This window comes from Sinocyclocheilus grahami, unplaced genomic scaffold, assembly GCF_001515645.1.
Source record: "Sinocyclocheilus grahami isolate Dianchi unplaced genomic scaffold, SAMN03320097.WGS_v1.1 scaffold9.1, whole genome shotgun sequence".
In the NCBI taxonomy this organism is placed as follows: Eukaryota; Metazoa; Chordata; class Actinopteri; order Cypriniformes; family Cyprinidae; genus Sinocyclocheilus; species Sinocyclocheilus grahami.
In genome coordinates, this window is record NW_015505188.1 from 472,913 (window position 1) to 484,071 (window position 11,159).

The following is an 11,159-nucleotide window of genomic DNA, read 5'->3' on the forward strand; positions in this document are numbered from 1 at the left end:
AAGTGTGTAATACCTGCTTTGAGTTAACAATTTGAAATGTAAATTAATTTACACTTAAAATATAAATGAAAAATGTATTTCAGTCTTTAAACAACTGAAAAAGTGGAGAACCTTAAGTCTTAGTTTCTTGAAATATACTGTATATTGATTAGCCCCCTTAAGTTTAACTAGCTCATTATCAGGTATAATAAAGATGGAATCAAATGAAATCAGCATTTGCACTCACTAAATTACAGCCAGATATTTAAACGTTTGTAGAGAGGCAAGACACAAGATTCAAGAATGATTCAAGAATGTATATTTATATACTGTATATACTCATTTTTGCAATAACACATAATACAACATCATAAAAAAGACCCCCTTTTCCATCAGTTGCTGCTTGGACAGAAAGGCTGTAGGCTTCAACTCCTGAGAGAGATAAAAAAAGAGAGAGAGAGAGAGAGAGAGAGAGAGGGAGAATTAAATAAGAAACATTTGCTTTAACATGTTTAACTCTGTAATATATATTTCTGATTTAACACGTATGCACTGTTGGGGTTGTAGAGAGAGAGAACCAAACAGAATAATCATGTTACTGACATCTAACTCCAAATGTAAGTATATAAGAGCAAAACCCACCAGCTGAACGTTCTCTCTTCTATCCTCAATTGTTTGTCAATCCGGCAACACTTTCTGTGAAGCCTGTATTTATAATACATTATAAGTGTTTTCTTAAGGCATTATAATTAATGCATAAAGCACTATAAAAAAAGCTTAATATGTTGTATCATCTCATAAATAATCATAACATTTATAATACATTATAATACTTACGCATTTGTGGTTATAACTTTTAAGAGTATGATTACCTATAACACACAATGAATACCATAATACATCCACTTAATTTATAATGGATTCTCTTGACATTGTTTATTTAAGATAACTACATCTTGTGAGTGGTTAGGAGTGGTTGAGTGTTGTTTTGAGTGTTTCCTGTGAGGTTAATATTAATTTAGCTGTGAGCTAATTTAAGATCAGATGTAATACTTTCAAATGAAAAAATGCAACGTGTGTTTTTTTTATTAGATTATATTTTATTTTGATGGTCCCCTTTAGTCTATTGACTATAAGCAACTTTGCAACTACATGTCAACTAATTAGTAGGCTTAGTTAAGGTTAGGGATGGTAGAATAAGTTGATGTACTTGCATTAAGTGGATGCAATGTGTTCATTGTGTGTTATAAATCATCATACGCTTAACCACAAATAAGTATTATAATACATTAAAACTGTTCTTATGATTATTTATAAAATGATGCAATATATTATAAGGTTTCTTATAATGCATTATTCATTCCTTATACTGCTTTAAGAATAACCTTATAATGTATTATAAATACAGGCTTCATAGAAAGTGTTACCATCAATCCTTCTATTAAAATCTTCCACTTCACTGAAATAGTTATCAGAGAACAATCACTGTTGGGTTAACAGTGATTGTTCTCTGATAACTATTTCAGTGAAGTGGTTATCAGAGAACAATCACTGTTGGGTTAACAGAAATATCAGTAACAAAAGGTGCACTGGGCATTGTACAAAAATAATTCATATTCTACTCTGACCTCTAATGATAATCCGGACCAGAAAGGAAGACCTGCTCAGTCTCCTGCAATGAGAAATTCCGCAGGACAGCCAGGGCATATATGATGGCCTGTGAAAAAACAGTTTTTAATTTAAGTATACTATTATAGCACTACTGAACAGCAAGACATTATATATTGGTCCATACACGAGCAGCACCAGCATGCAGTTTATTCAATAGATTTTGTAAGTGCAGGAGCAGGACACTCACAAACACATTACATGGTCCGGCATACCTCTGCACTTCATCTGTGAAGCTCAGTTGTGTTGGTGTCCTCTGCAGCACTCCTCTTAGATCGGCAAACAGGACAGTTGTTCCTCACTGTTGAGGTAGACAGGCACTCGGGAAGAAGTTAGCTTATGAGACCACTTAGAGGGCTTCCCGTTGAGTACACCCTATGGGCAAACCATAGTGCAAAAACTGTTATTTTGAGGAAATTGATACATTTTAGATAAAGATACAATAATTTGCAGCATAGTTAAAAGATATTGTTAATATTATTCCTAATTAAGGCCCTTGGTGAACCTTTACTATGAGTTTGTTTGTAATGATAATTAAATGTGAACATTGTTTAAGTACCACTAAATGCTCCTCAGATCCCTGTAACTTTACAGTGAAGTCCAGCAGTGGCTTTACCTCTGCAGTGTGCTCATCGACAGCCTGAATGTGGATTTCCTCTGAGATAGAACTAACAAGCCAACATGTGACATTCACAGCATACCATTCACTGCCTACTAAAACATTTCACGTATATGCATCTTCTAATGGTCTATGTGCATGTTCTGTATTCAAACTGAACAGGGAATGGAACAGAATAAAGCTTTCAGTGCATTTTCAGGGTCTCAATGTACACCTCAAAATGCAGAAATTTTGTCTGATGGTTAGATTTAGAAGTAAGAGATGGAAAATAAGCTCAGTATAAACAGCATGAGCTATAGAAAAAAAGTTGATTGATATTCCTTAATATTTTTAGCACTATATAAACAATAAAATAAAATAAATAATAATTGTATTTATTTATTTATTATATGAATTATATATTATATTATATATATATATATATTAAATAAATAATTGCCATTTGGCAATGGTAAATATTTGCTATAGATAATGTGTTGAGATTTGCTTGTCTTTTGACAACTTCGTTTCTGTAGAAAATATGTAACTTGTTTGTCTAGCATGCGCCTGAAGGTAAAAAAAAATGTCTTGTTATGACACCAAAACAAAAACATGAAACAAATCAAGTTGTGTCTTCAAATCTTTGTGTCAGGTGCAGTTTCACAGAGATAGAGATGATGGCTCCTTTTGTATCTTTTTTTAAGTTACTTGCACTTTAACATGCATAAAGGAAAACGGCTAAATAACTCGATTTTGTAATGGAGAAAAAGTAAATGTTTTATTTTAACAGTTATATTATAATGTGCAATGAATACTTGTGGCTGGTTAATATTTTTTAATTCTCCCTTAAATTGATGTCTGCTGAAGATACACTGATTTGTTGGTGTTAGAATTTACTGTCAAAATGTATTGTCATACATTAGCACTGTCCATGTATACACTGGTTCCTGATGTATTCCTAATGTGCTCATTGTGCTCTAGTGAATGTGGATGGGTTAGCAGGCTCTTTGATTGATCAAAGCACAGATAATGCAATATGTGCAAAAAAAAAGACAGATCATGAGGAGTGTTTATTTGATATATTCCTCGATTATTGTCTGTTCATAAGTCCATTTTATTAAGAATGACCCTTGAACCTTGTTGTTATTTTCAATAAATAATAAATAAATAAATAAAATAAAAGATTGAAAAAAACGACTAAATGCTTAACACTTGAAACTTAATAATAAGTGACTGAAAATATAAACCAAAACTTAAAAAACTATGGAAGCCTTCCCTAGAGTAATAAATAAAATATTATGTCATACGTGAGTTTAAAAGAAGACAAATATGCACAATATATCTATAATATATTAAATATACTTTTAAAGGTCATTATGTAGCTGACATTGTATCATTGTTACGTACTAAATGTTTTTGATGGCATGAAAGATTAATTTCTTGTCTTTTTCAGCATTGCACTTTTGTACACGTGCATACAAAGATCAAACTTTTTTTATAAACAGACTGAAATAACATTGTAAAAAAAATAAAAGAACACATCTTGGAATCTCCTATTGTGATGCTGCATAGTTTTATGCTGTTTGAAAACCTGTAAAGCCAGTTTCACTGTCAAACAAATATGTGAACATGAAGATTTGTTAATATCCATTGGAACTATTTTAAAGCATTTACATTTTCATAGTGTCTTTTTGGTCTTGATATATTAATGTGCAGTACATTGTTATCAATATTGTGTTTAGAAAGCTATAAGAAACTGAGAGAAACAAACTACATTATTTAAAATACTGATCTAAAGGGAAAACTTCAAAGTATGATCAAGTCAAAGAGTTCATTTTTAGTTAAGTTCTGAAGCAGATACATAAAACATACATACATAGCATAGTAAAGTTCATAGTTATTTCATGCTGAGAATCAAGTTTGTCCATTTAATATGACAGAATCTTTGTCTGAATATGTTTTTGTCATCTCCGTTGTATAAGAGTTGTTGGTTTCATTGTGTAGGTGTGACCAGGGCAACTCACGCTTCAGTGGAAACATCTGGAGAGGTGTGTTTAAGTCAGGATCTAGGAGATATATAAGTTCAGAGTCAGCAGTGAAATCAGAAAGATGAAGATGTTCTGGACACTAAGTTTGGTCTTTGTGATCACTCTCCTGACCAAAGGTAAATGCCTTCATCTTTATATCATGTTCTTTATCAAATCTGTTACTTGCTCCTGACAAAATTAATTAAATAATTAAAGAACCAAGACAAAAACACAATATACCTACAAATTGTATTATTTATATTTATTATTAGGGCCCAAGCCGGTAAGGCGCAGGCCCTATTGTTTTTCTAAGGATTATTTTTTTATTTTTATTTTTTATTTTTTTTTCTTTCAAGGTTTTTGGGGGTTTTGGGGAGCTTAACATACTCGAAAACTCTTGAAACTTTGCACACATGTTGGAATCTGCGGCCATCAGGGCTGGTCTGAGTTTCAGATGGGGGGGAGGGGGGTTTCAACGAGGGTGTTCAACGAGTTTTGCCACCAAACTCGTTGAACATGATCTCAAGATATGGGGGATGCTAAATTGCCAAGGGATTTTTGATATCTCAAACGGTTTGCTCGTGGCGAGGCAATGAAATTTTGGCGAGAAATGAGAAACAGGAAGTGTCTAATAGCATCCACATACATTGTCTGATTTTGATCAAACTGCAGGAATTTGTTTTGTTGTATGATGCCAATCGCATTGAGGTGACTATTAGGAGTCAAAGATATAGCGCCACCAACTGGCGGCAGGAAGTGTGTCATTTTCAAAATGCTTTAAATTCAGCATCTTAATTTTACTTTTTTTGCTTCAAACTTCATCAGATTAATGTCAAAACACGGCCGATGTAAAACTGTTAAGGGGATATTGATATCTAAAATGTTGTTGCTATGGCAACCTGTCAAACTTGAATATTCCTTTCTGGTGATTTTGATTCAGATAGCATTCTTAGAATTTCATGAAACTCAACACACATATCAGTATTAATGATATATAGACACTGCGAAAAGTTCATAAAAGGGCGTGGAAGAGGCACTCTATAGCGCCACCTTTTGACAAAACTTGGGGGGTTAGTTTTAGCTACAGCTACCAAACGTGGTACATATATTGTTCTCATCAAGCCGGACAACTTTCTAATTTACAATAATTAGCTACGACCAACAGGAAGTCGGCTATTTTGATTTGAATGTGGATTTTTGGAAAAATATGGCTGTGAATTAATGCATACTCCTCAGAGGAGAAATATACTGTACACACCAAACTTTTCCTACATGATGCCAAAACATTGAGGAACTTAAATTGCGGATGGATTTTGGATAGCTTGAACAGTTTTGCTGTGGTGATTTATTAAAATATCAGTAAAAAAGGAAACAGTAATCGTCTTATATTATTAAAAGTCATTTTCCAAACGACTCTTTAATTGCCGTATCCCTTAAAACCAGACTAGCAGAGGGTTACTGTAAATGCATGTGCCCACTGTGCACCGTTCTCCTGATGTCACCGGGTTGGTGTTTGCACTAACGGCTTGGGCCCGCCATCGCTGCTTGCAGCTATATTTACTTTTATAATCTGTCTATATGTATATATGTGCGTGTATATATTGTATATATATATTGACAAGATGCTATCATTTTACTTCAGTTTATTTCAGGTGGTGCTTAAAAATACATTAATTGTGCCAATTTCTAAATTATTCTGCAGAAAGATTTTCTCAAATAGGTCTTTTTTATTTGAAAGGACATTACAATATTTTTCTTGCAATCCATATCTGGGATTACAAAGATTAGTAGGCAGATAATAGATCATAAGATAATGAATCTCACATGCTGCTACCTCAGCTACTTGATGGATTTGGTGAATATCAGTTGTCTTTTTTCAAATTTGATCTTGTGTCATCTCCTCCAGGGTGTGACTGCCAATCTTTCGGTAAATATTTTTTCATCACATCATAATACTGAGTTACTGAGTAACATCTTAACCTTTTTCTGAGAGCGTCAGTGTAATGATCCTTTCCCTCTCTTGTTAAAAGCATGTGGCAGTGTGCCTCTCAATACAAAAATTGTGGGGGGAACTAATGCGTCTGCCGGCGCTTGGCCATGGCAAGCCAGCCTTCACCAGTATGGGAGTCATTTCTGTGGTGGATCACTCATCAACAGTGAGTGGGTTCTGTCAGCAGCTCACTGCTTTCCAAGGTAACCCACATAAACACCTTTAATAACATGTTTCCTTCACCTTGATGAATATTATGATTGTTAACTTGGTCATTGTTCTCTTAGTCACAGTCTCGATCCTACATCCTATACCGTGTACCTGGGTCGACAGAGTCAAAAACTAACCAATTCAAACGAGTTGTCCAGAAACGTCTCTGAAATCATACGTCATCCAGAATACAACAACCTCCCTCATGACAATGACATGGCACTGCTGCATCTCTCCTCACCTGTGAGCTTCACTAATTACATCCAACCAGTCTGTCTGGCAGCAGAGGGAAGCACATTCAACAGTGACACAATGTGGGTCACAGGTTGGGGAAATGTTAATTCAGGCGGTAAGAAGCAAGATTTTTTTATGCTTGCTCAAGGTAACCCACATAAACACCTTTAATAACATGTTTCCTTCACCTTGATGAATATTATGATTGTTAACTTGGTCATTGTTCTCTTAGTCACAGTCTCGATCCTACATCCTATACCGTGTACCTGGGTCGACAGAGTCAAAAACCAATTCAAACGAGTTGTCCAGAAACGTCTCTGAAATCATACGTCATCCAGAATACAACAACCTCACACATGACAATGACATGGCACTGCTGCATCTCTCCTCACCTGTGAGCTTCACTAATTACATCCAACCAGTCTGTCTGGCAGCAGAGGGAAGCACATTCAACAGTGACACAATGTGGGTCACAGGTTGGGGAAATGTTAATTCAGGCGGTAAGAAGCAAGATTTTTTTTATGCTTGCCACCTGATACCACAAGACGCTTAAAGTCTGATTCGGGGCATGTCTATAAATTATACATCATGTCTAGTTTAAGTTTGCTTTTATGGCCAGGTAAAACCAACATATATATTTGACCATTTACAATTCAAACTTTATCTACATTGGACCGAATATCCTAGTGGGCAGCACTCTGAGAACCCAAGTTCAAGTCCTGGATTGTGGTGCTTTCCCAATCCCATTCCCCTCTCTCTGTCCACTTCCTCGCAAAAAAAACAAAAACATTATTTCCAAATACTTACTAATTTGCCAATTTAATTCATTCAGGGCCCAGTTTTTTCCCCTATGCATAAAGTTAATCAATAGTTGACTTTGGAATATCATAGTCCTAGTATACTATACTGTTACCATTTGTGCCATATAGGATGTATTGGCAAGAATGTATTGGCAATGTCACCACACCAGTGCACACGCATGGTGACAGCGATTAAAACACTGGAGATCGCAAAGCCCTATTGCACAATTGAAATATGTTGAAATATCAGAAGCATTAAATGAAACCAAATGCATTGTTTAAATCAGTGTTATTTTAGTATCATTGAATATTTTTTGTAGCTTTTATTAATAGTTTGAATTCGTTTTTATTTTTTAGAAGTTTTAGTAATTTGTAGTAAGTTTTTGTTTTTGAAATATGTCTATATGGTTTTAATGTATTTTTATCCATTGATATCCATTGAAAAAAATTTTTTTTTTTAAAATGCAGAATTTAAAAGGGTTGGGTTTTGTTAAAGTTGTAACACAAAAGCATATGATCTCCGAAACATTATTATGAGACTCTTGGTGAGAATGCATGGCAGAGTTATCATAGTCAACTAAAACAAATGTTTATTACTTTAAATAAAATCAAGTTAACTGAAATAATATAACATTTATTTCATTTTTATTTAGTTCAAATTGAAAATGGAAGTGAAAGCTAAACAGTGTTTAAAAAAAACACTTTTTTGATAATTTTTTCTGGTATAAAGATCAGCATATTACTCAAATCTCTGCCTGTCTTTTGAGCATTAATGATGAGTTTTTCTCATTCACTGTTTCGCAGAAGACCTTCCTTCACCTCAAATTCTACAGGAGGTGGATGTGCCCGTGGTTGGAAACAGTAAGTGTAACTGCCTTTATGAAGAATCAATAACAGACAACATGATGTGTGCTGGACCGTTGGAAGGTGGAAAAGATTCTTGTCAGGTATCGACAGTGCATTGCTTGTACTATTTAATGCAATAATAACATTTTATACAATTTACTGTATATATACTAATATATATACATATTCTCTTTTACTGTACAGGGTGACTCTGGAGGTCCAATGGTCATCAAACAGGGCTCTAAATGGATCCAGGCTGGCGTTGTGAGTTTCGGTGAAGGTTGTGCTCTGCCTAATTTTCCTGGCGTGTACGCCAGAGTGTCTAAGTACCAAAACTGGATCAATCAGCATGTCGGCTTGAATAATACGGGTTTCATCCATTATGCCTCCACTACTCCTGTTCACAACGAGACCTGTCCTACTCAACGTATGTTCCTTAATATCACCATGACAAAGCAAAATGAAATTATCCATCATTGAATTGGTCTACAGCTTGCTTACACTTCCCCTTTAGCTGCCATTTACATTTACCTCTCCTCCTCTCTCACTTTTCTCTCCAGCGCCATTGTGTGAAGGTTCTGCAGGTTTATGGTCATGGATGGCTAGTGTAACTTATAACAATTATCCGATGTGTGTAGGAACTTTGGTCTCTGACCAATTCGTCATGACCTCTGCTAGCTGCTTTGCCAGGTAATCATTTAAGGAAAACTTCATTTTATATGAAATCAGTTACCTAAAAACTGATAACTTGTGCCCTCACATTCAACATCTAATTTTTCAGATTCATGGGTACGAATGGATGGGCAGTCGTCCTCAATGTTGTCCAATGGGGATGCTCCAGCATGCCAGTGGAAGTTGATGTGACAAATGTCTTTTTCAATGATATTTTTGGCAACGGTGTAGCACTCCTCCAATTGTCTCATCCATTTAATCAAGTTGGCGATTTATTGGTTGACATGTATAGTCCAAGCTTTGGCCCTGGTACTCAATGTTCAGTAATTAGTTGGAGCCCAGCAGAAGTTATGTGTGAGTTTATATAATCACTTATTCAGACTTTCTTTGTCAATACATTCAATGACATCTTAAGTTTGTTTCTTTCTAATTTGTTTTTCTTTCCTCTTAAGTAAACCTACCTTTTCAGGAATTCCAGACCACCATTGTAAACTGCGATCCATCAAACACCACACAGATCAACATCTGCACAGAGGGTTTGAACGTTCAGCAGGTATTTGCAGAGTCCTTTTCAGTCCTTCAGGCTTGTCGTTTGATTTCTCAGACTGAAACAGATTTGAGTTACTGCGTACAATTATAATGCTTCCTAGAAATGTACCACTGTATGTTTAGTATGACGTTTGTCTCATTCAGGACGATAACGGCAGTCCTCTGCTGTGTAAAATTGGCAACACGTGGGTTCAGACTGGTATTCTGTCCATTCCCCCTGACAGTGAGATCAGCCCATACTCCAACAGCACTTCATCCACAACAGTCTTCATCCAGACCTCTCCCTTCTCCTTCTTCCTGACTAACACTATCTACAACGTCCCATCTATTCTGGATGGGGCAGAGTTATTCTCGCCCCTCTCTCTCACCTACATCCTTCTGCTCTCTCTCCCAGCACTCCTCCAGGCCATTTACTGAAGCAGCCATCTGTCACTTTATCAAAGAATAAACATATGCAGTACATTATATGGGACATTATAGGCTATTTGCTCTTGTATTAGATATATAGCTATATACATTTTTTATTTGAATAAATAAAGTAAGTAAAGTGGAATCTTAAAACTTTGTATATTCCAAATAAAAAAAAAAGTTTTGTTTCTCAATTTCTGTAACTCACACTCTCTGGTAAATGAACTCCAGAGTGTATTACACCTAAAATTATACAATTTAGATAAATTTGTGCTTATGTAAATCTGTCAGCACTACTTTAAGTATGGGTGTCTAAGAAGTCAATGTATCGTCCATAATAAAGCCGTTCATTGTCCTGAAACCTGAAGAGAATTATCCATTTTTGAGCCATGGGTTCCCTTGGGAATTTCCTATGGGTTTTGAGAGATTAATGTAAGGTCTGTGGCTAACATGAAAGGAAATTATTTTGTTAATAAATTAAATATTATTTTATTAATTAATGATGAATTATTTTATTAATACATTACAGTCATACCTTAACTGTGAATTTTGGAGCCACTGATTTTTATACAGTATACTTATAAACTCTGAATTTCTAGGCTCTCATGAATATTAGTAAATCCCAATAAGATATTTTCAAATATTACTGCAAAAAATTTTTTTAAATCAGTGCAGTGCAGTGATTACTTAAAGACACTGAGAGTAATAAACTAAATTATTCAAAATATACACATAAAAATAAAGCTTCTAGTTAAAACCAGAACACAAAAGAACCTTTATAAGTTCAGAATGAACTTTTTAAAACCTTCTACTACCTAGAAACGGTGATACCAAGGTGGACCCAGGTTGTGGTACATGTCTCTTTTTACACACACACACACACACACACACACACACACACACACACACACACACACATACACATTCAAACATTCAAATTGCATTCAAATTAAAAGGGTCTTATTCTCTTCTTTTAAAGGGGTCATATGATGCGATTTCAAGTTTTCCTTTCTCTTTGGAGTGTTACAAGCTCTTGGTGCATAAAGAAGATCTGTAAAGTTGCAAAGACTAAAGTCTCAAATCCAAAGAGATATTCTTTATAAAAGTTAAGAGTCAGCCACGCCTACCTAAAACGGCTCGTTCTAACACGCCCCCACATATCTACCTCACTATGTGGG

General features: G+C 35.0%; 1 protein-coding gene across 1 annotated transcript; it reads left to right on the forward strand.

Annotated features, from left to right (window-relative positions):
- Positions 1-4,360: 4,360 nt before the first annotated feature.
- On the forward strand, positions 4,361-10,084 carry LOC107591573 (polyserase-2-like). The gene is made up of 10 exons (XM_016280769.1): positions 4,361-4,409; positions 6,179-6,199; positions 6,303-6,465; positions 6,550-6,821; positions 8,311-8,453; positions 8,557-8,779; positions 8,913-9,042; positions 9,134-9,378; positions 9,477-9,577; positions 9,718-10,084. Exons 1-10 carry the CDS (start codon positions 4,361-4,363, stop codon positions 9,988-9,990), a joined length of 1,620 nt encoding a protein of 539 aa, XP_016136255.1. The 3' UTR covers positions 9,991-10,084.
- The last annotated feature ends 1,075 nt before the right edge of the window (positions 10,085-11,159 follow it).

Excerpts from the sequence above, each read along its gene's own strand:
- LOC107591573 (XM_016280769.1), top strand. The coding sequence starts at position 4,361 with ATGTTCTGGACACTAAGTTTGGTCTTTGTGATCACTCTCCTGACCAAA. Across the intron at positions 6,466-6,549 it reads GCAGCTCACTGCTTTCCAAG|TCACAGTCTCGATCCTACAT; the intron begins GTAACCCACATA and ends TTGTTCTCTTAG. Across the intron at positions 9,379-9,476 it reads GAGCCCAGCAGAAGTTATGT|TAAACCTACCTTTTCAGGAA; the intron begins GTGAGTTTATAT and ends TTTCCTCTTAAG.